This window comes from Elephas maximus, chromosome 6 (genome assembly GCF_024166365.1).
Source record: "Elephas maximus indicus isolate mEleMax1 chromosome 6, mEleMax1 primary haplotype, whole genome shotgun sequence".
Classification (NCBI taxonomy): domain Eukaryota; kingdom Metazoa; phylum Chordata; class Mammalia; order Proboscidea; family Elephantidae; genus Elephas; species Elephas maximus.
Genome location: NC_064824.1, coordinates 84717062 through 84744106, shown reverse-complemented (window position 1 = coordinate 84744106; position 27045 = coordinate 84717062). Strand labels below are relative to the sequence as shown.

Sequence of the window (27045 nt, the reverse complement as noted above, 5' to 3'; positions counted from 1 at the left end):
TCAGATTAATTGTACTAATATAGGGTAACAGCACTATGAACAATAAAAAAATTTCTTTTTGCCTCTAAAATATACTACATGCTGTTTTAGAAGCAGATTTAAATTTGCATTTTGAGTTTTTAAGATTAAAATGCTTTTGCATTCTCCAAGCATATATTGTCTTTATACTAGAAAAGGAGCCCTGGTGGCGCAGTGCTTAAAGCGCTCAGCTACAGCTAATGGCAAGGTCAGCGGTTTGAATCCACCAGCCCCTCCATGGGAGGGAGATGTGGCAGTTCTACTCTGTCCTATATGATTGCTATGAGTCAGAATCAACTTGACGGCAACAGGTTTGGTTTTGGTTTATACTGGAAGAAACCTAGAGGCAAGATGGATGAAGGCCATCTTAGATGAAGATTTGTAGCTATGAAAAATTACTTCCAAACTGAAACATTTCCCTTTAACTTATTATTTGGTTTTCAAAGTCACATGTTTCCTGTTAGTAGTGATTCTTTTAACTTAAACTAAAAACCTTAAGCATACTTTTGTTTATACGGGCCTTATACACAGGGGGAAGAAAAAACAGAACTTATGGTCCCAAATAAATGAATTCTAACTTTACTTACAATTCTTAGGAAAACTGTAAGATGATTTCAAAAATGGGGGGTGGGGGTGAGTAGATTGCTTGGGTCACAGCTTTTAAAAAGGTCAAAGCTCTCTGAAGTATTTTTAAAAGGTTTCACTATTAAATAATGCAGTTTAAGTAACATTTGGAACTTTTTCACAAAAAGAATAGGACAAACCTTTCATGGATATAAGCTTGAAAACCCAAGAAGTCTTTTTTAGAAAAAAGTCTAGTACTAGCATTGAACAGCTAGGAAGTTAGGTCTTTACCAACTTTGATGTTATCATTGGACATGATGTGTAATCATGTTTTCTTTGGTTTCACTATTTAGAAGTACTTTGAAGATTGAGTTTAACCTTTATTTGCAGCAAAGAAGCTAAGACTCAGAGATTTAAAAATCACACTTCTCTGAGGCACAGTGGTTAAGAGCTTGGCTGCTCATCAAAAGGTCGGCAGTTCAAATCCACCAGCTGCTCTTTGGAAATGCTATCTGGCAGCTCTACCCTGTCCTGTAGGGTTGTTTTGAGTTGAAACTGACTTGACAGCAATGGGTTTGTTTTTTGGGGGGCAGAGATGAGGTTTAGGGCCCAGGTCACCTGACATCTAATTTAGTGCTATTATCTTTACCAGCAACCAGATGCCATCGAGTTGATCCTAACTCATGGAGACCCCATGTTTGTCAGAATAGAACTGTGCTCATAGGGTTTTCAGTGGCTGATTTTTCAGAAGTAGACTGCCAGGCCCTTCTTCTGAGGCACCTCTGTATGGACTCAAACCTCCAACTTTTCAGTTACCAGCTGAGCATGTTAACTGCACCACCCAGGGACTTAACCTGCTCCTACCTGCTGCCATCGGGACTTAGTTGCCTTAAAATCCATTTATACTTGCAAATAACAAAGAAGCACTATATTAATATTTGAAATATACTAGATAAAAATGACAAAATAAAGTATAACTAGTACAACATATGTCATTAGCAAATTATGTCCATTTTAAACTTAATCACCATAATTTTTCAGGGGATCTCAGTGCCAAAGACCCTCAGAACAATGTTTTATGAATTTGTTTATACTCTTTCAAGCAGAGTAATCAAACTTTAGTATGAAATTTTCTAACACCATAGATCTCAACGACTGTTTAGTATTTGATTAAACTGAACATAATATTTGGTTTAAAATTTATCAATTCAGGAATTATCCTCTTATATATTCAGGAATTATCCTCTTATATAACATTATCCATAGTGGCTTTTGGATGTTATGTATTAGTGCTATGAAACTCACAGTACTACTGACAAGTACTCTACATGCTTCTGCAGTAAGAATTAGAGAGCTCTTTAAGTGTCTGTGCCTTCTGTGACAGTTAACCATAACAGATATTTAGTTAAAATCCTACAGCTAAAAATTTTAAGAAGACAGAAAAACTAAAAAAAAAGTGCCCATATCTGGATTTTAATGTATGATGGTCTTTATTTACAACTTTATTGGCAAAAAGGAAGAGAGACAAGTTGAAACAGTTTAAAACACAGTATCACAGCTGATCCTGTCAGATCAAAGGAGTTTCATTTCAAATGCCCATCTAATTGTCCAAAGATATACAACACTGAATCTGCATATGCAATTTCCTTTATGAAGTACAGTGTTCATATTTTAGGCAGTCTTTTTAATACATAAATACAAAGGAAATAAAATCACTCATTAAAACTGCATTAAATGAAGGATATTTTATATTTAAGTTTATGTTGTTTCTGGTAATAACACATGCCCAATGAAAATCAAAAGCTGGAAAGGCAGTTACACTTCCTACTTGAGAGGACAGTTACAACAAGCAACCATTTTCTGAAATGACCATTATATTTCAATTTATCATGAACTACTCTGAACTTACTATGAGATGTAGTCAAAGTAAGAAGAGAAGACGTAGGGAGAACATTCCTTTTTTGGAGAGGGTAAGCCCTCCAGAATCAGCATGGTGTAAATAAACATATCCTGTTGAAGAATTCAAGATGGAAAAAAATTAATGTAGTCAATTTCAACTCATGCTGAGCTGACTTAATTTTTTCCTTAACTTGTTTGGTGTCATTCTTCTAAATCAAGTGTGTTTAATTCTTCTTCTAGTTCATCCAAATCTTCCCCAGTGAAAAGGTTTTCATCAACAGGAACAGCGTCGATGGCTCCATTTTCCTGTTCCTCCCCTTCGTTGTCCTCTTCCAGGTCACTCCTTTCCCCATTTTCAGCCCTACCTCCAGAAGCTTCACTTAATTTGTTTTCTAAATATAAACAGAAATCAGTAAGGCCTAGAAACAGAAAACAGTATTCCACTAGTCAACTGACAGTCACAGATTGATATTATACCTCCTTTTTTCCTCTTTCACTGAAAGCTTTCCCTGGGATTACTCCAGCAAGAATTAATCTTTTTCTGTGCTTGTTTGTGCCACTTATTTACACTTACTATAAAATATCATGGCCATTTATAACTGCTTAATAGCTTATATATTTTTTAAGGGCAATATCTGTCTTATACAATATTGTGTTCCCTACATAACCTATCCATGTCAACTTCCACATTATAGTTTGAATAAATGACTATGTAACAAAAGAGTTTATAATATGAGCAGCTACTCAGCTTTTGTTTTTATAAACACTAGTGAAGTCACACTAGTTATAATACTGTAAATGGGTATAAGTCTAGAAACATTTCATTATATTGTCAAATTGTGAAAAAGAACTTAGGGCTATGTCGCTACTTTTCCTTACAAGACATAAATGACGGAGAAAACAAAAACACTGCCTTTTCTTGTTCAAGGACATCAATGTTTACAAGATAATTTTTAATAGTCTAATTCACATTTTAGTTATTTCAAACATCTGTACCCTGCTTCTAAAAGGGGCAAAGCAGTCTGCACACTGGCATTAAGACAACAGTCTGATAAGCATTCTCAAACCACAGGAGGGCCAGTTAGTGTCTCACATTAGGACTTCTGTTCTTCTATTGTAAAAATAAGGTTTAGCTTTTTCTCTCAACTTTTGCCTGAGCAACGGTGCCAAACTCTTCTCTTCAAACCTCTCACTCAAGGTAAAGCCGGACATAAATTATATCAACAATCCTTACCTATAAATACACCTAGCCAGTCTTCCCTCCACTCTCACACTTTCTTTATTTTGCTCCTATAACCAATCTCCCCTCATCTTCATGTCTCCTCCTCTACCAGACCCATTTTCTCTGGATTACACATGTATTTAGGTCTTTACCATGACCATGTTCCCCCCACTCCCACAAAGTTCTTAAGAGCGAGTGGTCTGTATTTATTTTTCTCCCCATTCCTCAATCACTGCAGTCCCCATGAAAACGAGCACCACATTCCTACAGCTCCTTGCCTAACTGGAACTAAAACTCTATTTGTAATTCTTATCTTACTTGATTTTTCTATATTCTTTCTTCTTCCAGTGCAGTTAACCTTTAACATTTTTCTCCTGAGAATATCTGTACAGTATCCTAGACACTGCCATTTTTGATGTCCACAAAATCTCAAACTCACTAGGTCCCAAGCTGAACTCAGCTACACCTCCAGACTCATTTTTGTCTCCTAGTTTTCGTTAAGGACTTCAAATGACTCAGCTACCAATTTCTACAACCTCCACTGCTCACAACTACTTTTATATATGACTAAACTATGTATTTATGTTACCAGTCTGATAACTACAGACATCTAAGTTTATGAACCCTGGTGGTGCAGTGGTTAAGAAATTGGCTGCTAACCCAAAGCTTGGCAGTTTTAATCCACAAGCTGTTCCTTGGAAACCCCATAGGGCAGTTTTACTCTGTTCTATAGGGTTGCTATGAGTCGGAATTGCCTCGATGGCCACAGGTTTGGTTTTTTTTTTGGTTTAGCCTCCCTTTAAACAGCTTCCCAATTCTCAGAATTAGGCAAAATTTAGCACACTTACCATCTTTTTCTGAAGTGTACGTGCTGAATCTTTCAAGACTGGCTACAGTAATACCTGTCTCATCTACATCTCTTGGAATGTACAGGCTTAAATCTATGTCATTTATGCTCACAGAATCATCAACCTTTAACATACAAAAAAGAAAGTTGTTACAAATAAGAGCAATTTTCATCAATTACTTGCCTTTCACCCCTGATATTAATCTTAATGAAACAAAATCATTACTACTGTGAAGTGAAAATAAACAATTGAAAAAATTTATTTCTTTTTCTAAACTTCTGGAGCCTGGATGATCCTCACTGGTCTGGGGTGCAGGCTTCAAACCTGTGCTGTCTAGCGACAGAGTGGTCCAATTCCACCTTTCAGGCAACTGGTGCCCCGTTTTTGGAACCCTGGTGGCACAGTGGCTAAGAGCTATGGCTGCTAACCAAAAAGTCGGGAGTTTGAATCCACCAGTTGCTCCTTGGAAACCCTATGGGGCAGTTCTACTCTGTCCTATAGGATCGCTATGAGTTGGAATCGACTCAGCAGCAAAGTTTTTTTTTTTCAACTGACAAAATTTATTTCTTTTTCTAAGCTTCTTGAAAAAGAACAGCAATTTCATATTTTAAATTTCTTCCTTTGATAGCACATCTTTACATATAGATTATGTATGACATTCTTCTCTTTCAATGCAAAGACAGGAATTTTATGATAACCACACAAAAATTAACAGGAAACTATTGCTATTACTAAGTTTGCCTAGGATAAATGATTCTGCTGTTGTCCCATGCTTCCTACTCCGTATCTTTCAGTTAGGGCCCGTGGCTCATGATTGGTTTTCTAGTATAAAATTATTAAACTAATCTCCTCTAGAGGGAGTATAAAAGCAATACTTTTTAAAGCTAACACATGTAGCACTTCAGTTCTTTATTAACCCATTTAATTCTCACAAGCACCCTATGATGCAGTAGCTATCATTACATTCATTTTATAGATGACAGTGGAGGCCTGGAGTGTATGTAATTTCCTATGGTTGGAGTCACAGCTTGAACTGAAGTAGTCTGGGCCTCTGAACCATGCCACTCTATTGTCTCTTAATTAACACGAGGACATAAGGTGCCAGAGCTTCCCCTTACCTCATCACCACCTGTTCCCTGCGTGTAACGGGTATCATCTGCTTCCTCATCATCATCATCGACCAGTTCAGGACGAAATTCAAACACCTCACGACCACTGATCTATTTAGGCCCAGAAATATATCAACTCAGTACAAAATTCAAACATTTCTTGGTCACTGAATTTAGATATACATATGATTAAAATAAAGGACAGAATTCTGCATGACATGGAAATCACAAAATGAAGGAATTCATTTGGGTGAGTATGAGACATACCACTAGTGCTTTCCCTGCTTTGAAGTCCGCTTTCCTTCTTTCCATATCTTGCTCAAGTTTATCAATCTTTTCTTGTCTTTTCCTTTTTTTCCATGCAAGAAAAGATTCTAGAGTGATTTTGGTAACATTTGGACCTAGGGCAGAACGCTGCAAAAATAGAATGTTAATTTTTCCCCCCAAAATCACCTATAATAGTGTTTAATAATAGTTCTCTCTTAATGCAATTACTTAAGTCCTTGCAGGTGACTATTCTAAAGACATTCAACTGACTTATTTTTAGTTTAGATGGCAATGAGCAGAATAAGTATCTAGAGATACAAACATTTCTAGGTATAAAAAAGTATATTATTTTGAGGTAGAATTCTTTTCAAAATTGAAAGTCAAAATTGGTCTTGAAAAGTTCTTTTAAAATGAGCTAACTGCCGAAAACAATGGATATAAAGGGCACAATGAAAATATCCAAGTTTCATTTGTGTTCCTCAGGAGTTGAGAAAACTCAACAAAAAACACCACCTGCTACTCAAGATCAACAATCAGGTAATAAATACATAGAAAAAGTAATACTTGCTGAGCATCTGCCAGGTGTTTTGTGCTTTATACATATATATGCCAACACACCGATTTCTCACAACCATTAAACGGAGCAAAAATTTAAGAAATTTACCAAAATTTAACAGCTAATAAGTGGTAGAACTAGGATACAAACAATCCTTTATCTACCTGACTCTGAAGTCTACATTTTCTATTACATTGTTTCCTATCTAATATACATTTGTTCTTAAACTTAAAAACAAATGTATATTAGATAGGAACCTTAGGGGGCAGGGAGTTTATGTCAATGGAGGAGGAAAAAATCAGAAAAGGAGGGTGAAAATGATTGCACAACTCGAAGAATGTAATCAGTCACTGAAATGCGCATGTAGAAACTTGAATTGGTGTTTTTGCTGTGTATATTCTCAACAAAATATTAAAAACACAAACCTAAATCTAGTATTTCCAATAGTCTCATATCTGCTAACTCATAGATAACTCTTGTGCTGAACAAGACAACATGAATAGCTGAAGATTCTCTTTGATCAGACTCCTTCCCCTCTACCATCAAAGTGAGTCCAGGGATTATAATATATAACTGAAATATTGGAATGGTCTCCCTTCCATAAATATGTTAATGATTAGTAAAATGGTGAAACAAAGAACAAAAACAGACTTTACAGAAAAGATCTAAATCTACAAGTTCAATTAATTTGATAACTGGCTAAGCATTTTATTTCTAATGAATTGATTTACTGGTAAATAAATTTTAAGGAAACAATCTGATAAACTATTAACTAGTATTTCAAAAACTATTTCACAATCCTAAAATTAGTGCCACAATTGGCTAATGTTATAGCTAGGTTTATATACTAGCCCTATAAGAATAATTAAAGAAAAAACAAGGCCACTTTGAGAAAAGGTCACAGTATTTTTTCCCCCTCCATAACAACATGGTATTGCCCCCAAGTGGTAATTATTAAAATTTCACAAAAAATACTGCTTTTAGTTTTTTACGGTAGGAAAGATACTCGTTACCTCTCTTTCAATGAGGTCTTCTAATGAAATTTCGTCTTCTTTCTCTTCTTTCTTTTTATCTTTTTTCAACACAAATCCAGGAGGAAGTGCGTGACGATACATGCACATATCACCCCCTCCAGGGCATACCCAAAACCAGCCATACTTGTTGTTTTCAATAGCTTCAAGGAAATGCTTGCATACCTATAGAGAAAACATTATTCACAAGTAGTGGCTCAGTGTAGTCCATTTTCAAGGCAAATGCTTAAGTATACGGAACAAGTACGTTCTTATTCACACCCTTAGCCTAACCATGTACGTACATAGTACCCTTATGTGCAGAAATGTACATAAAAAATACCTAATTGCAAATTCCCTTTAGAGTGAATCTATGTTTCCTATATTTTAGATGCTGTTCTAAATTCTGAATTATACAAAAATGACTTGTTTCAGTTTAGCCTTAGTAAATGTAATCCAAAGTCTGATTTTATAAATAAGAGAAAATATAAATATAGCCATAAAAAATAAAATTAATGATTTTGTTTTGGTTTGATTTTTCCTAAAAACTAATCACATGCAGTAATAATATATACACTATTTGAATTTCCTGACATTACAGCTGATCTTTTACATGTAAGTTGCAAGGGAGCAAGGTACAAAAAGAACATAAAAGGCTTTGTAAATAATGAAAAATTTATTAAAAAATTTTCTCTCCCTTTGCCCCCAAAATACAGTGGAGGTAAGTGACTAGTATTGAGACTTTTTCTAGCACAACACAAATTTCTCATTGTAACTGCTACAGATGAATACGTGGACATGAATGCACGGTCCTGAGAAATAAGGCACCCATTTTTAAAAGTACATCTTCTGGAATACTAGAGCCACTGTATACAAAAAAATTCATTTTGAAATTCAAATGTAACAATATTTTTACCCATGTGATTTAAAAAGTCTTCCCTATCACTAAAACAGATAAAGTTGTGAGTGGGTTACTTTCACAGGTCTTCCTTTACGAATCCATTTTGCATAAAAAATTAAGAAGTCTTCTTATCTGCATATGTGATTGTGTTCATCCACATTTTAGAAAGTAAGATCGCCTGAGAATACGGCATTTAAAGGACTCCAGTCACATGGTTTTCAAAGGCTATTTTTAAAAAAAAAAGTCTAATTTCACTATAACTTACACTAGTACATCTTCCAAAAAATAAAGCTCAGTGCACCTTATCTTTATATTTACAATAATTTAAAGGATAATCCAGTAGAAAATAGCAGCAAATACCTTGCTACATAATTCTCCCTAATAATACCACAGCAACTCAATTCAAGAAAAGGACATACTATTTGAGTTTTTGGTTTTTTCTTTTCCGCCTCACCGTGCTTCTTGTTCACTACTTCTTCCAGTTTTTTTTCATCCCAATTATCCATGGTATCTAAATAAAGAGATATGAACATTAAATACTGTAAAATTTTATCTATGGTTCCCAATACATACTGCACATCTCCTTCAACAGACAAAAATGATATTAAGACCCATGACCTAACACATTTTTCTTTAAAACACCAAAACCCACAGCCATCAACTTGATTCCAACTCACAGCAACCCTATAGGACAAAACACAACTGCCCCAAAGGGTTTCCAAGACTGTAAATATGGAAGCAGACTGCCATATCTTTCTCCCATGCAGCAGCTGGTGGGTTTGAACTGCCAACCTTTCAGGTAACAGCTGAGTGCTTTAACCACTGCACCACCAGGGGTCCTTTAAAACACCAAAACCAAACCCATTGCCGTCAAGTCCATTCCAACTCATAGTGACCCTATAGAGAACTGCCCTACAGGGTTTCCAAGGAGTGGCTGGTGGATTTGAACTGCTGACTTTTTGGTGAGCAGCCAAGCTCTTAACCACTGCACCACCAGGGCTCCTAAAACACCAAAGATAGGGCTAACGAGTGTTGCGAATTTATTTATATAAGCTTCCTAAGTAGTACTGGAGAAATGGGTGACAGACAAATCTAAACTAAGTCACTGATTTTTAAGCGTATTTATTTATGTAACAGGCTTAACGTGGTAAATTCAGATTTTATGAAAAACGACCCAATTAATTATTCTTTCTGATAGTGATTACAACTGGGTCGCTATGAGTTGGAATTGACTCGACGGCAACAAGTTTGCTTTTTTTTTTTTTGGTTATAATCACATTCCCACTAAGATTGAAAAGTTCTTCAAGCTATTAAATATCTTAGTAAAGATTAAAAAAAAAATACCTTTTTCAAGTTCTTCATCTCTTGCGTCAATGTAAACACTTCGCTTTTCACATTTTCTCTCCAGAGTCAAGTCATGAGAGAACTTACACTTATCTCCTTTAGAACACTGTCCTTGCTTGAAGAATGCACATACCACGGACTTGGGATCTGCACCTATGCCAAATGACATATGGTATTTGGTGCTGCAATCTGCCAGGCTATAAAAGTATAGCTTGTATCTGGGATATAATTATTTTTGGTTAACTTGTTATTTTCTACCCACCCATGTGAGAAGAAAAATAACACTTATGGGTGATTAGCAGGGCATTTCTTTAAAGTTCTTTCTGTAGCATTTTGTATCCATTTTTGCTTCTTTTATTCTGAGTAAAAAAAGGGACAGGTAGTGGAAAACCAAACGAACATGTAGGTTATACCATAGCCACTTGTGAAGCTGGAGTCAAAGAGATACAAATGCAAATGGAGGTACACCACCAAATACAGACAGAACTAGTAGACTATATAAATCTTCAATTTTGTCTTAAGTGTGAGGGGCAAATGACTGGAGTTATAGCTGTACAACCAAACAGCTGTGCACATATATACATTAGACACAGTCGACTGGCTTATAATGTGACGAAAATAAGTACCAAAACAAATTATGAGTTTTTAACATAAATTACATATTATAAAATTAATACCTCTGAAGTTTAAAGGTTACCTTTACTTATTTTTTGAGCAGCAACTACAGGTTTGAATAGTTCATTTAGCTCCTGCAATTCCTTCTTCTTGTCATCCTTCTTCAATTTCTTTTCAGCTTCACTTTGTGCTACCTATAATACCCCCAGGTTTAAAACATAATTTTGATTTTATATAATGAAACTGTTTTCCTGTATAGTCACACATATATAGTATCACTAACATAACAAAGATATTTGCACATTTATATGTATATACTCCTTATCTCTTAACATCAATGTCATAATGGCCTTCTAACCCCAAACAAAAACCTACTGCCATGGAGTTGATTCTGAGTCATAGTAACCCTACAGGACAGAGTAGAGCTGCCCCAGAGCTTCCAAGGAGTACCTGGCAGATTCGAACAGCTGACCTTTTGGTTAGCAGCCATGGCACTTAATCACTATGCCATCAGGGTTTCCAATGGCCTTCTAGTATATACTAAAACGTTGTAGTTCAACAAACAAAACTGCTAAACTGGTATGGCTTTTCTGTTGTTGCCTATAAACGGCACCATGCCTAGTTAAAAGATTAAAAGTTTACTGCAATAGCATTTATTAAGTATTTACTATTTTTTTTAATGTAGCCTTTAGCAATGTTACCCATAACATTGGGAAGAATGGGAATTCCAGAACACTTAATTGTGCTCATGAGGAACCTCTACGTAGGTCAAGAGGAAGTTGTTTGAACAGAACAAGAGGACACTGCGTGGTTTAAAGTCAGGAAAGGTGTGTGTCAGAGTTGTATCCTTTCACCATACCTATTCAATCTGTATGCTGTGCAAATAATCCAAGAAGAACGCGGCATCAGGATTGGAGGAAGACTCATTAACAACCTTTGCTATGGAGATGATACAACCTTGCTTGCTGAAAGTGAAGGGGACTTGAAGAACTTACTGATGAAGATCAAAGACCACAGTCTTCAGTATGGATTACCTCAACATAAAGAAAATAAAAATCCTCACAACTGGACCAATAAGCAACATCATGATGAATGGAGAAAAGATTGAAGTTGTCATGGACTTCATTTCACTTGGATTCACAATCAACACCCTCAAGGATGCAACAGCCAAGAAATCAAAAGATGCATTGCGTTGGGCAAATCTGCTTTGAAAGACCTCTTTGAAATGCTGAAAAGCAAAGATGTCACCTTGAAAACTAAGGTTTGCCTAACTCAAGCCATGGTATTTTCAATCCATCATATGCATGTGAAAGCTGGACAATGAATAAAGAAGGCCAAAGAAGAACTGATGCCTTCGAGTTGTGGTGTTGGTGAACTATACTGAATATACCATGGAGTGTCAAAAGAACAAATAAATCTGTCTTAGAAGTATAACCAGAATCCTCCTTAGAAGCAAGGATGGCAAGATTACGACTCACATACTTTGGACATGTTATCAGGAGGGATCAGTCCCTAGAGAAGGATATCATGCTTGGTAAAGTTGAGGGTCAGGGAAAAAGAGGAAGACCCTCAAAGAGATAGACTGACATAACGGCTGCAACAATGAGCTGAAGCATAATAATGACTGTGAGCATGGCGCAGGACCAGGCAGGATTTTGTTCTGTTGTTCATAGGGTTGCTATGAGTCGGAACCGGCTTGATGGCACCTAACAACAACAACAAATGGAGTCCTGGCGGCACAGTCGTTAAGAGCTCAGCTGCTAACCAGAAGGTTGGCAGTTTGAATCTACCAGCCACTCCCTGGAAATCCTACGGGGTAGTTTTACTCTGCCCCACAGAGTCAGAGTAAAGCATTTACTACATGTCCAGCATTTTTAGCAAGTGTTTCTCAACTGGCATGTCATTCCTGTGGAAACAACCACTCCCCAAAATGTGTGGGTATATTTTGAAGAGCAGAGATGCAAACATCCTAAAATGTGCAGTGCCACACAATAAAGAATTGTACCACTCAAAATTACTAATAGTCCCCTTGTGGAAAAATGCTGGGCTAGGTCAATGTGGAAGATTTAAAAAGAACAAAAATAAAAACATCATACGACATAGTTCCAGCGCTATTATTGACACACATGGTGCTCTGCGAACAAAGAATGCCTATGTGCCTAAGAAAACTAGACTGAGCTGATACCTTATGGATGAGTTCTGACGAGCAAGAGAAGGAATGCAGAATACATAAGGAAGACAATGCCAATGCAAAGGTTCAGGGCTCAGATGGAAAAAGGTGTCTGAGAAACATCAAGGAAGTATGGACTGTATCTGTAGGTGACAGGTATGACTGAAGGGTTTAAAGTAAGCTGGTAACTTGATCAGGTTGTATTGTATGAAGACCAGATGGCAGCTTCGTAGAACATGGACTGGAAGGAGTACAAGAATGAAAGGAAGGAAAGTTAGGAGGTTACTGTAATTCTGATAGGCAAGAAAATACAAGAGCTTAAAATAGGTATTGGTAGTGAGCTATACAGAGAAAAAGGGAATGGAAGAGCTCCTTAGGAAACAGAACGGATAAGACTAAGTGACTGACTGAACAAGAAGTATATGGGAGAGGGAGGGCCTAAGATTACCATGTGGATGGTTGGTGCTATTAAAGAGACAGGGAATACAGGAGGAACAGGTTTCAGGGTAGGAGGTGGAGATGAGCTCGGTTTTGGACATGAGTATGAGATGCTTGTAGAGCACCTGAGTGGTGCTATTGAAAAGGCAGCTGGACATGGACCGTATTCCTGGGAGAAGGGTCTGGTTTGAGATAGAGACCAAGAAACATCAAAGAAATAGAAAACCAGGACAAAAAAGTATCCATAGAGGACGAAATTTTAGGAAAGGAATGGCCAAATGCCACAGTTAGTTCAAAGACATCCCAAATCCTGATTTTGACCATATTGTGGATGCTTCGAAAACAGGAAAAACGGGGAAGACTTTTTAAAAAGGAAAAACTTAAGTCACTGTGTTTTTTAATAAAAATATCCTTTGTTCATTATTCATTCTCAACATTTCTGGTGCCCAGAGTACAATGGAGGCCTATATACCACTTGTCTAAATATTAAAAAGTTAGGAATCAAGCTAATAAATGTTAAATAAAATACGGTCTATACTCCTACTTGACAAATATGCCTTAATAATGACCTAGAAGGATAGGTTCAAATTCAGAATGCACAGGCTTCACAGAGTTCCACATTGGTAACTCTCATAAATTGAGAAGAAGACAAAAAAAAAGCAAAGGATATGAACAGGCAAGTCAAAGAAGAAAAAACCCAAATAGCTAACAGAGCGTATGAAAAGATAGTCAAACTCACTAATAGTGAGGGCAACAAACGATGAGATATCTCTTTATACTTCTCAGACTGGAAAACATTAAAAAAAAAAAAAACTTTAGTACCTATTACGCATGCACTGCAAATAAAAATGTGAAGCATTACAGTCTCTGTGGAAAGCGATCAGACGATATCTATTAAAATTAGAAATCCATTTTTCCTTAATCAAGAAATTTTATTACGAGATAATTTATGCCACATGTGTAAGAACACAAATATAGAATATTTCTTGTAGAATTGCTTTTTTTAGTGTCAGAAAGCTGAAAACAAAGAAATCATTTATGAATAGTGAAGTGCATGGATAGAGTACATCCATATTCTAGAATGATATGCAGCCATCAGAATAAATTAGAGCTGCATCAAATGGCCTGGAGGAATATCTATGAGGTGCTGCTGAGTTAAGAAAGGCAAGATGCAGGAAAGTTTATAGAGGAGAATTCCATTTTGGCATACGATTACAATATCAAATATTCTTAATCTGCAACAGATGCTGTGTAATATTGTATCCATATGATGAAAAAGATAAAAATACAATTTATTTACCTGACGTGGATTTTGTTGACCAAATTTAACTTGATGAGTGACAGCCTTGATAAACTTCTGTTGCTTTGCTCCTTTCTTATTCTTTAGACCAAAAGTTTTGTCCTAAATGAGAAAAAGCATATCTTAGCAATTTATATTAATTTCTTTCTAGTGACATCTAAAAGTATACTGTATTTACTGACCAAAAAATTATTCTTTCTTATGCTATACAGACACACGAAATACTAAAACATCAAGGCAATACTGGGGTATATGACCTCAAAACATCACCTAGGATTCTTTGTAATTTAACACATACAATCATCATCATTAAACTTGTTAATCTATAGCGCCTTTCCAAAGTGCACTGCAGAGTATCAGTTCTTTGGGATGTGCAGAATCATTATATTGGGATAAGAAATCCTATAGTCATGTAAGTTTAGGAAAATGCTTGGTTAAACAGGTTTCTTAAGCACAAGGCATCTGAGAGCCTCTAGCAGAAGCAGATACAGGATGCAACACTTCCGAATCACCCTATTTTACCTCAGGATGCATTTTTCAAGGAGTGTCCCGAGGGACTTGTGCTACTGAACACATGTGGGGGAATACTGTACAGGAGGAAGACAATATTTTAAGATCTGGGTTTTTTTTTTTTTTTGTAATAATGTTATCTTCTCAAAAACAAATTTAATAGAGAAATTACACTACTGAAATTTATACATTATTAGCTGTCACTAAAACAGAGATATTAAAATTGAAGACCAACTTTATTTAAATTTGGAATATTAATATAATAATTTGGGAATACTAATCTAACAGCAGCTAACACTTACGAAATGTTCATTTTGTCCTAAGCGCTAATGGTTTTACATGTATTTACTTAATCATCACAATAACTGCAGAAATAAGCGGTAAAATACTTTGCCCAAGTCCGTATTCACAGTATGTGTGAAACTAAGAATTAGAAACCAGTTCAGACTAGCTCCAAAGTGTGGGCTCTTAACCACTATGCAAAGCTATCTAAACATACTTACCAAACTTACCGCGTCCCCATTTAACACTGAGAGAAAGGCTGTCTTAACAGTAAAAATGGGATAAAGAAGGAATTGGTATGTAAAGAAATAATTTAGCAGATGTCCAATTAAGAACAGACGATACCTTTGCTAATCCTAGAATCACAGTCATTCCACTCAAGTACAGAAGTATAGCCAGTTCTTTAATTTCAATCTTAATGTATTCTTACTAATATGTAAGAAAACTGAACATGCCAAAGGAGAACAAACAAGTTATAAATAAATAGGCGCCTATCTCCATAAAGGGGGGCAGGAATATATATAGATATATATAACTTCTAATCTCACAGTACCTTCTGGACCTAGGGTTTTATATTAATTAGAATTATGAGTTTGAGACCCACATTCTGTCACTATTTTCATTTTCCATTTTAATCTTATTAAAAAAGAGAAAATTCAGTAAAATATTCAAATAATTATAGAAATACTGATGCATGGGGGAAGATGACTGTCACACGCAACTTTGGTTGGCTGCCAGTCCACATAAGAGATAGCTCAAAATGCTTGTGCATATGACATTTTCATCTGTGTCCCACTGTACCACCCCGCCATGGTCTGTTTTTTGAGTCCCTCCTCCATTCTCCAGTTTACTGCACAGACCTCACAGTGGCCATTTTCAGGCCCACATTTTAACCGCTTCTCCCAGTATTCCAGAAGCACAGGGGCTCTGGACTCATATTTCCCTGCAGACAATATACCTTCTGTCTCAGGCAGGAGTAGTGACCTGGCTGAGTGGTGAAAACTCTCAGCTACTACTAACACTTTAACCAGTTCTCCAGTTTTCAGTCCCTTGTCTTCTGCATTACTAAACCAAAAAAAAAAAAAAAACGAAACCTGTTGTCACTGAGTCGATTCTGACTCACAGCGACTCTATAGGACAGTGTAGAATTGCCACATAGGGTTTCCAAGGAGCGCCTAGTGGATTTGAACTGCCGACCTTTTGGTTAGTTCTAAGCTGCTCCACAATTTTGCTGAGCAAATCCACTTGCTTCTCAATGACACATTCCTTGGCAGACATGCAGGTCTAACTGCTCAACTAATCCATCCCGTTCCAATCTTTATATATTGAGGTTCAAGACAGATATAGATTACTGATGTTGCCTAATTTCAAGAAGGTGATGCAAACGGGTAACTCATTTGGCTACTAACTAACAAGTTGGAGATCTGAGTCCAGCCAGAGGCATCTTGGAAGAAAAATCAACCACTGAAAACTCTGTAAGCACAGCTCTACTTTAACACACATGGGGTTACCATGTGTTGGCATCGACTCCACAGCAACAGAGCAGTTAATTTCAAGATGGAGTTTGTATTTCTTTCTCATTCTCTTGTTCACGGGTGGTTTCAGAAAGGACGAAGAAGCAAAAAGGTCTTTTTTTTAAATTTATTTATTGTGCTTTAGGTGAAGATTTACAAAGCAAATTAGTCTCCCATTCAATAGTTTGTATACAAATTGTTCCATGACATTGGTTGCAATCCCTGCAATATGGCAGCACTCTCCCCATCACCCTCCTAAGTTTCCCATTTCCATTTATCCAGTTTTCTTGGCCCTTTCTGCCTTCTCATTTTTACTTTTGCGCAGACACTGCCCTTTTGGTCTCATATAATGATTATTCTATGGAATACTTTCCTCACAGGTGTTATTATTTCAGAGGCCTGTTTATAATTTGGCTGAAAGGTGATCTCCAGGAATGGCTTCATGTCAAAGTCAGAAGAGTGGCTAAGGGTCAGTTTCAGGGGTTCCTTCAGTCTCTCTTACAGTAGTAAATCTGGTCTTTTTTTATAAATTTGAATTTTGTTCTACACTTTTTTCCCCACTCTAATTGTGAGCTTCTATTGTGATCGTGGTCAGAGTGGTCAGTAGTGGTAGCCAGGCATCATCTATTTCTTCTGGTCTTGCGCTAGTGGAGGCTGTGGTTCCTGCAGTCCATCAGTCCTTTGGACTAACAGTTTCCTTGAGTCTTTGGGTTTTTTTATTTTCCTTTGCTCCTGATGGAAAGAGACCAATAGTTGTATCTTCGATGACCACTGGAAAGGCCTTTATTTTTAGAAGTAACCTAAGACCCTCTGAAAGGCACTTAGTCTGAAATAAATTAAGTTTAAATGGTTTTAAAGCCTTTATATTTTGGCATTATTTATAATGGAAGGAAAAAGGCATTGGGAACAAAGTTTTATACACAGAAATTACCACTTATGCGGAGAAGTTGGAAATGGAAAACAATAGTATTGAGACAATTACTATTTGTAAACATCCAACAGGAGATAATCTTTACAGCATCCCCAAACTGGTAAAATAATGTTTTTCAATTTCTTAAGATTGCGAAGTTCAACACGGTTTTGGTTCTAAAATATTTTTTTCATTGGGAAATCTCTTTATTCATGACATGTCCATCCATATATCAAAACTTTGCTTTCCCCTACTTAAACGTCTGTCCATGTTGTACTATCTCAACTCAATTTTACTTGAATTTTCTATAACCTATGGATATCTATCGACGGGGAAGTATCAGCAATTTAAGTGGATTCAGAACAGGACGTGGAATGAGGGCTATCATTGTCGATGTCAGATCTTGGCTGAAAGCAGAGAATACCAGAAATGTGTTTACCTGTATTTTTCAGACTACACAAAGGCATCCGATTGTGTGGATCATAAGAAATTATGGATAACACTGCAAAGAATGGAAATTCCAGAACACTTATTCATGGTCATGTGGAGCCTGTACATAGACAAAGACGCAGTCGTTTGAACTGAACGAGGGAATACTGTGTGGTTTAAAGTTGGAAAAGGTGTGTGTCAGGGTTGTATCCTCTTATTATATTATCCAATCTGTATACTGTGCAAATAATCCAAGAAGCTGGCCTATATGAAGAACAGGGCATCAGGATTGGAGGAAGATTCAATAACAACCGCAACATGCAGATGACACAACCTTGCTTGCTGAAAGCAAAGAGAACTTGAAGCACTTACTGATGAAGATCAAACGAGTACAGCCTTCAGCGTGGATTACATCTTAACATAAAGAAAACAAAAATCCTCTGGACTGGTCCAATAAACAGCATCATGATAAAAAGAAAAATATAGAGGTTGTCAAGGATTTCATTTTACTTGGATTCACAATCATGGAAGCAGGAGTCAAGAAATCAAACGACATGTTGCACACTGGGCAAATCTGCTGCAAATGACTTCATTTCAAGTGTTAAAAAGCGAAGATGTCACCCTGAAGACTCAGGTACCCCTGATCCAATCCATGGTATTTTCAATCACTTTATGTGAAAACTGCACAATGAACAAGGAAGATGGAATTAGAACTGATGTTTCTGAATTATGGTGTTGGGGAAGAATAATATCATGGACCGCCCTGGTGGCTGCTAACCAAAAGGTCAGCAGTTTGAATTCACCAGCCGCTCCTTGGAAACCCTATGGGGCAGCTCTACTCTGTTCTATAGAGTCCTACGAGTTGGAATCGACTCGACGGCAATGAGTTTTTTTTTTTTTTTTGGTTTTTGGCCATAAGAACGAACAAATTTATCTCGGAAGAAGTACGGCCAGAATGTTCCTTAGAAGTGAGCATGGTGAGACCTGGTCTCATGTACTTTGACTATGTTATCAGGAGGAGTAAGTCCCTGGAGAAGGAAGGGCATTATGATTGGTAAAGCAGAGGGTCAGCAAAAAAGAGGAAGGCCCTTAATGAGATGGACTGACACACTGGCTGCAACAATGGGCTCAAACCAGGTCTTTGGACCAGTTTGTTCCACTTCGAACCCCTAAGAAGTCCTAGGTGATGCTAGTGATGTTGGTTAGGGAGCAATTCTGAGAACCACTAGTACAGCAATGGTTCTCAAAGTTTACTGCATATAAGAATCACCTGGGGATCTTGTTAAACTTTATATTCCTATTTTGTATGCCTGGGGTGGAAATTCAAATTCTCATCAGGAGTTCTAACAGAACAAACAGGTTCAAAGCCCTGGCTCAAATACAGCAATGATTTTGAGGATGGCTCAGGACCAGATGGTGCATGACCCGGCAGTGTTTTATTCTGTTGTACATAGAGTCACTATGAGTTGGAACCAACACAACAGCACCTAACAACAACAACGGATATGAAAAAAAAGAGTAGCAAGTATAAAAAAGCTAAAAATCGCTGCACTGAGCTTTCGTGGATGGCTTCCCGGATTTTTATGGAGAACAAAGTTTAACACTTAATCCAAATAGAAAAAAAGATGGTCAAGGGCAATGTGATACATGGAGAGAGATGATCACAGTGCAGCAACCAGGAGTGAAATGTTATACTTTTTCTTTTACAAAAAAGTGACCTCTAATGGAATGTGTAGTGTAGGGGAAGCCTCTAGATAAAAATAGTATCAGGAGCCAAGCAGAACAGCATCTACGGATGCCTTGCCAGAGAAGAGTATAAAGAGTATAACTGGGGTTCAACTCCTGTACCATATGTAACTGTAGGGAAGGAGCTAACTATGAATCAGCAAAGCCAAATAAAAAGGTAAATACTTAAATAAGACAGGAAAGAAAAGAGTCCTCTAAGGGGACCTGCCAAATTAGAACAGGAATACTCAAAGCTACAACTTCTGTTATACAAGCTCCAGATCCCAGAAGAAAACTGTTTTTCAGGTTTAATTACACTGTTTTAGCACATAATTAACGAGCCTGAAAAATAATGGAGTCCTATTTTGCAAGTGTTCTAATTAAGTTAGAGCTCAGAAATTACTTTTTCCCCAGAGAAAAATGGGATGCTTATTCATCTAGCATTCACTATATACAAACCCCTATATATTTATTTTATCTAACTCTCTCAACAATCCAATATTATTATTTCACTCTATAAATGTGGATATTGAAGCTCAGAAACGTTCAATAATCCTTCTGAAGTTACATCCCCGATAAGGGGCAGGCTGTATAGTGTAATGATTAAGAGCACAAGCTCTGGACTTAGACTGCTGGAGTTCTAATTCCAGCTCTACAAACAAACAACAACAAAAAAACCCGTTGCCTCGAGTTGATTTAGACTCACAGCAACCTTATAGGACAGAGCTCAATTGCCCCACAGATTTTCCAAGGAGTGGCTGGTAGATTCGAACTGCCAACCTTTTGGTTAGCTGCAAGATCTTAACCACTGCATCACCAAGGCTCTTGCTCTGCAAGGCTGGGAAAATTACCCTCTTTGCCCCAGTTCTCTTATTTGTAACGAGCGTGTAACTCTGAGCTCGTAGAGTTGTAAAAGTAAAAGAGTTACTACAAAGAGGGAGTATAGCACGGTGGCTGACAGCAAGGACTCTGGAGCCAGACATTCTGGGTTTGAATTCTGGCTCTGCCACTTGCCAGTTTTGTAACCTTGGGCAAGTTATTTAATCCTCTGAGGATGCTTCCTCAACTGTAAAAAGGGTAATAATACTTAAAAATTTAAGTATTAAGAGTTCCAAGAATTAAAGAAGCTATGTAAATTTATAACTTGCAGGTGGCTAGTCTGTCTTTCTTTTCTCCTTTCTCCACCACACACAAAACTCAGAATTTTGTCTGGCCCAGTAAGTGTTAACTATTAACTGAGAGAGATGATAAATGAACCAGGGTATATTTGACTCCAAGCAAAGTCCTTGCTGTTTACCATGAGAAGCGATTAGCTGGGACACAAAAAGCTTTCTGAATACAACATAGTGAAACCAGGATACTAACAGTACCTCCTGAAAACAGGAGGCTTCTTCCCTTTTCCCTCAGTTTCCGACAGATCCTTACTTTAAGATTAACCTGTGTTTGGGGAGGGCAGGGAGAGACAGTGGGAAGAGAGGAAGTTATAGTCAACTCCAAGTCATGGTTAAAAGAGATCTAGAGAGATGGTGGTCCTCATTCGATTAGTAGGGTCCAAAAGGTAAGGTTATAGGAAATGACCAGCGTGTGTGTGAAGACAACTTAGGAAATGGAATACAAAGGAGTTTAGAAAAGCAGGTAGTAGTTTTAAGAAAAGGATGGCTCTCTGAGGCTCCAAGAGTCCTACCACTCTGAATTTCAGGATTCACTTAAAACTCTAACCCTTTCTTCCTTCTTCCTCCCTCAAATAATCCTGCTCCTTCTATAGGCCAGCCTCCACTCCTTAAATGTTTTTAAAAACAGTAAGGGATAGGGATGGCAGGTCAGCACTGAACAGAGCTTCAAGTTAACTGGGGTTCACCTCTTGGGAGACTAGGGTTAAGCAGAGGTTGGCTGGCATTTCATCTAATTAATCCCCCCCCCAACACCAATGTACCCAAATTAAAAACCAAAACCCACTGCCGATGAGTTGACACCAATGTACAGTCCAAAGTATTTCTACCGTCCATGAACTCAATGGATATTCTACGAACTGGTTAATCCAGCTTCAAATAATCGAGTTGATCATGGATAAAATTTTTCATTAGCAACTGACAATTTTTTTTCCTCCATCCTTTACACACCTGGTTCCCACCTCTATAGATCCCTATCACTACTTCCTTGCCCACTTCAAGTCCTTGGCGGGACATCCTTCATTTGCTTGCTCTAAAACCAAAGATTATTTCCCCTTTTTCAAAATCAAACCCCTTCCTCAGAGCTGACTTGTCTGTTATTAAACTTCAGGTATAAGAAAGCAAACTGAATATACCATTTGGGACTAACATGTGAATGTCTAACATAACCATAACCCTCTCAGATATACAGTCGTCCCTAGGTATTCGTGGGGGATTGGTTCCAGGATGCCCCCCCCACCCCAGGATACCAAAACCTGTGGATGCTCAAGGCCCTCACATAAAATGGTGTAGTATTTGCATAGAATCTACACACATCTTCCCTTATACTTTAAATCATCACTACATTACTTGCCTGGACTATATGAAAAAGAACGGGACGTCAGGACTGGAGGAAGATTCATTAATAACCTGCAATATGCAGATGACACAAACTTGCTTGCTTTAAGTGAGGAGGACTTGAAGCACTTACTGATGAAGATGGACTACAGCCTTTAGTATGGATTACACCTCAATATGAAACAAAAATCCTCACGACTGGACCAATAAACAATACCATGACAAACGGAGAAAATACTGAAGCTGTCAAAGATTTCATTTTACTTGAATCCACAATCAATGCCCATGGAAGCACCAGTCAAGAAACTAAACGACGCACTGCACTGGGCAAAACTGATGCAAAAGGCCTCGTTTCAAGTGTTAAAAAGATGTCACTTTGAGGACTAAGGTGTGTCTCACCCAGGCCATGGTGGTTTCAATCACCTCACATGCACGTGAAAGCTGGAAAACAAATAAGATCAAAGAACTGATGCCTCTGAATTATGGTACTGGTGAAGAATATTAAATATACCATGGACTGCCAGAAAAACGAACGAATCTGTCTTGGAAGAAGTACAGCCAGAATGCTCCTTAGAAGGATGGCAAGACTTCGTCTCACATACTTTGGACATGTTATCAGGAGGGTCCAGTCCCTGGAGGACATCAGGCTTGGAGGATCATCGAAAAAGAGAAAGACCCTCAGTGAGATGGACTGACACAGTGGCTGCAACAATGGGCTCAAACACAGTAACAACTGTGAGGGTGATGTGGAACTGGTGATATTTTGTTCTGTTGTACATGGCGTCGGTATGAGTTGGAATCAACTCCACAATACCTAATAACAAGATTACTTATAATACCTAAAACAAAACAAAACAAAAAAACCAAACCCTCACAGTGACCCTATAGGACAGAGCAGAACTGCCCCATAGAGTTTCCAAGGAGGACCTGGTAGATGTGAACTGCTGGCCTTTTGGTTGGCAGCCGTAGCTCTTAACTGCTATACCACCAGGGTTTCCTATAATACCTAATATAATGTAAATGCTACATAAATAGTTTATGCTTACACTTAGGAACTGGATGGACCATTTTTGTTGTTGTAGGGGCAGCACCAACACGCCCACTTATTTCAGCTTTCTGCTTTATGGTGCAAATGCTCAATTCCTTCTTACCGACCCTATGGCTCACTTTGGCAAGCAACATGCCACTTTTCAAAAGATCTAAGATTTTTGTTTTCTCATTGAGAGATAGCACTTTATGCTCCCTCTTAGCTTTTGAGGGATTGCTCTGACCACTTCATTGCTTTTCAGAAGCTGTTTTTCACAGAAACAAAGAGTGCATACAACACAAGTAGCAAGACATGAGGTGAACAACGTTCAAACAATGAGTGCTGGAGAGAGACTGAGATCTGTGAAATGGCAGAAAGCTACAGCACGGTATGCCTACATATTTCATTTGTGTGGATTAAATGTAGGGCTTGGTACATAACAAATTCCAGTTTTGCCTTTTTGAGCTTTTTTAATTTTAATCTTTTCAATCCACGGTTGGTTGAACCTGCGAATGCAGAACTTGTGGATACAGAGGGCCAGATGCATTCACTTCTGAAAAAAATTAAATGATGCAAATAAATCCATGAAATTTTGGGGAGTTTAAAGAGGGAAGAAAAAATATAAGCAATATGAAGAAATTATTTTCAGGTGGGCAGGAAGTAAGCACTGTGTAAGTCAGGCAGTGATTAATTCCCCCAACTAGTTCTTAGGAGCCCTGGTGGTGCAATGGTTAAGCGCTTGACTGCTAACCAAAAGGTTGGTGGTTTGAACCCACCCAGTGGCTCTGTGGGAGAAAAGGCCTGGAGTTCTGCTCCAGTAAAGGTAACAGCCTAGGAAACCCTAGGAGGCAGTTCTACTCTGTCATACAGGGTCGCTACGAGTCGAAATCGACTTCAAAGTACACAACAACTACTAGTACTTATTCCCAATAAATAACAAAGCTGCAATTTATGTTAGGCTGCAATAACAGAGAATTAGTTCCATTTTGCAGATGAGATAGTGTGATTCAGGTTCACTTGCCCAAAGCTGCAGACCTAGGAAGATGTAAATGCTGGACTCGTACTCAGGTCTAGCTGACTACAGTGCTGGTGCTCCTTTGATTAAACTATAATTCCTCTCATGACTCTTTTTACGTCCTTTGCTCGGAGATCTCAAAATTTCCACATTGGTGTTTTTTCACAGTAAGTAGTAATTGCGGTGCCAGTGGAGACAATAGAGGTAGAGAGGAGAGGAAGAGCAATCATTCATTTTGAAGTCCATTCAAAAGTGCTGTTCTAGTTAACTATTAATTTTGACCAATTTAGAATTTCAAGCCATATTCTGATAAAACCTTCCTAAACCAAACTCTACGGAGCCTTGATGGCTCAGTGGTTAAAAGCCTGGCTGCTAACCAAAAGGCTGGCAGTTCAAATCCACCAGCCATTCCTTGGAAACTCTATGGGGCAGTTCTACTCTGTCCTATATGGTTGCTATGAGACGAAATCAACTCAACGAAAATGGTTTTGTATGTCAAACTCTAAAATAAGCACTAGTCTTCATATGTCAAAAGAGACTATGAAAATACATTTTCCAGAAAAATTGTGACAGTCATGGTCACAGAGATCAATAACCCATTTTGAACCAGATTTCAATTATGTTCATTACGGTTTTGTCGTAAAATATACCGTACCCTACCTCGCAAATGTTTTAGTAGAGAAAACCGTTTATAGCAACTGAGACTTCTATTAAAAAAAAAAAAAAATTAAGTGCAGTTCTGGATGAACTTGAGTGAGGAGCTGGGAACTAAGCTTGTTCTGTCTCTCCTTAACTACTTCCAATAGCTGTTGAGGCCACTGGGCCTAAAGCCACTGGGTTTCAGAGAACTTTAAAAAAAAAAAAAAAAATCATCTACAACATTTAATTAAGTAGAATATATCTTTCCTTAGCCAGGCTAAGTAACGGGATATTCTCTACAAATCTAGTTTCACAACAAATGATACACCAGCACCACAATATTGTTGTACATCTCCAGTGGTAGTAAACACAGTCAACACCCATGCAGTACACTTAAAAGTCTGTAAAACTTCACTACTATTTTAATTAATGAAATATGACACTCATGTCATTTGACTGGGAACTGAAAATACATGAAATTAAAACACAAACAAAAAAAACTATCCTTGTCATTAAAGTTTCAACTATGATTAACATTAAGGGCACAACTCTCACAAGTCTGACATTATTCTTGGGTTATCATTGTCTTAATTCATTTAGCAGTTGATCATAAAAGCTCATCATATACGTTAAATGCGTGTGGGGGGAAGGTGCAACGTCACCATTCCATTAGGACATTTTTTACTTATGAGCTAAAGAATGCAGCTGTCATGTTTTGTATGTTTCTTTAGAAAAGTCTTCATTAATGAAATTAAAGTTGCCTTCTCTTTACCTTGGAAGTAACCTTGTTACGAGTTGGAAGGAGCCATAACATTTTTATGTGTATCATTTTTAGAGCTGATGCGAAGAAGCTAAATAACTTTCACGTACAATTCCTTAAAACAAAAGTATCAGTCTTACCAATTAAAATAAAACACGAATAATTATATGTAAAGTTCCACACTATCATATAACGTTTAATTTCATGGCTATATAGTTTTACTCTGTATCGCGACCTACTGTTAGTACAATTTCCGTACAGAAGACTGACATCCCTAAAATGCCTTTGTCTTACATAGCACTGAATGCCATTGGATCACCATTCCCAGAGATCAATCTAAATGCCAGGCTTCCAGATTGTTCAAAAATGTGATAGCAGACATAGGCACGAAGGTGATAATCATTCTACTTTTAAGTACTTTGCTATGCTACTTTATGAGAGTAGTAAACAAAACAAACTGGCAACAATACTGCTGCTACCTCAAAGCTGGTACTTGGCCAATGTTACTAGAATTCTTTATAAGCAGTTTATTTAAATCAAATCAGCAGACTTTAAATAGCATTCTTCAGCCATTAAAGGGCTACAGGCTCAATGCACTGGACGAATATATACAAAAAACAAATTCAGTTATGGCACTTAACCCAGCTAATTACGTTAAAACCTAATCTATTTAAAAGTATTTTTCTATTTAATCTAATATTATCAAGAGCTATATAGAGGAAGCTGGGCTGCGACCTGAAAGAAACCTGTACCTTTATGGAGCTTTCAACAGTTTAGTGGTGGACGAAAAAACCATTAGTAATGTGTCGGCTCCAAAGAATTAACAGTACTCCTGGGATAACTGGCAAAGAAAAAGACAACACAAAGGCCCGACATGAGTTGGCCTTCCAGGGAGACTCTGGCCAGGGCCGGTTCACCATACTGCTTTAAATATGACCCTAGAAACGTCCTCAATTCTGGAAAGACCGGAGAAGGACAAAGCCCTGTGACGGGCCTAGGGGGTCGCTTCGCACCACGTTCACTGAAGACAAGCGTGTGGGCGAAGCAATACCCGGGCGGCCGGGTGCAAGCAGCGTCAGTACAGCGATACCAGACAGCGGGCGTCATCATGGGGCTAGAGAAACGGCCCTGGACTACTCGGAACTGAAGGGCGGGACACGTGGACCCGGCAGACGCGGGAATAGGGCAGCTGCTTCCCCGAGGGCTCGCGGCGTGAGTGGGGGTGGGGTGGGTACTCACTTCGATGATCTTCTCCTTCTTTTTCTGCTCCGCCTTTTTGCTGCCCCCGGCCTGAGCCTGTTTCTTGGGGGGCATTGCGGAGACAGGTGGCACCGGCCAAACTTAAGCGCAGCTGGACACCGTCAGGGGCTCCGGCCCCGCGGCTGGAGGAGGAAAACCAGGGCCTCCGTCGCCGCCGCACCGCGCGGAAGACGAGTCGCTCACTCGCCTCCGAAACACGGCCTTTG

At 38.0% G+C, this 27045-nt stretch overlaps 1 protein-coding gene and 1 non-coding gene across 2 annotated transcripts; one reads left to right on the top strand and one right to left on the bottom strand.

The window, feature by feature from the left end:
- Nucleotides 1-27045, bottom strand: ZC3H15 (zinc finger CCCH-type containing 15). The gene is made up of 10 exons (XM_049887617.1): nucleotides 26819-27045; nucleotides 14262-14363; nucleotides 10436-10547; nucleotides 9739-9891; nucleotides 8814-8905; nucleotides 7497-7679; nucleotides 5928-6074; nucleotides 5670-5771; nucleotides 4552-4675; nucleotides 1-2873 (listed from the first exon to the last, which is right to left on the bottom strand). The coding sequence occupies exons 1-10, from the start codon at nucleotides 26891-26893 to the stop codon at nucleotides 2683-2685; spliced, it is 1281 nt and encodes a 426-aa protein (XP_049743574.1). The 5' UTR covers nucleotides 26894-27045; the 3' UTR covers nucleotides 1-2682.
- Nucleotides 4835-4920, top strand: TRNASTOP-UCA (transfer RNA opal suppressor (anticodon UCA)). Its single transcript has one exon. It is a non-coding gene; the product is annotated as a tRNA-Sec (tRNA).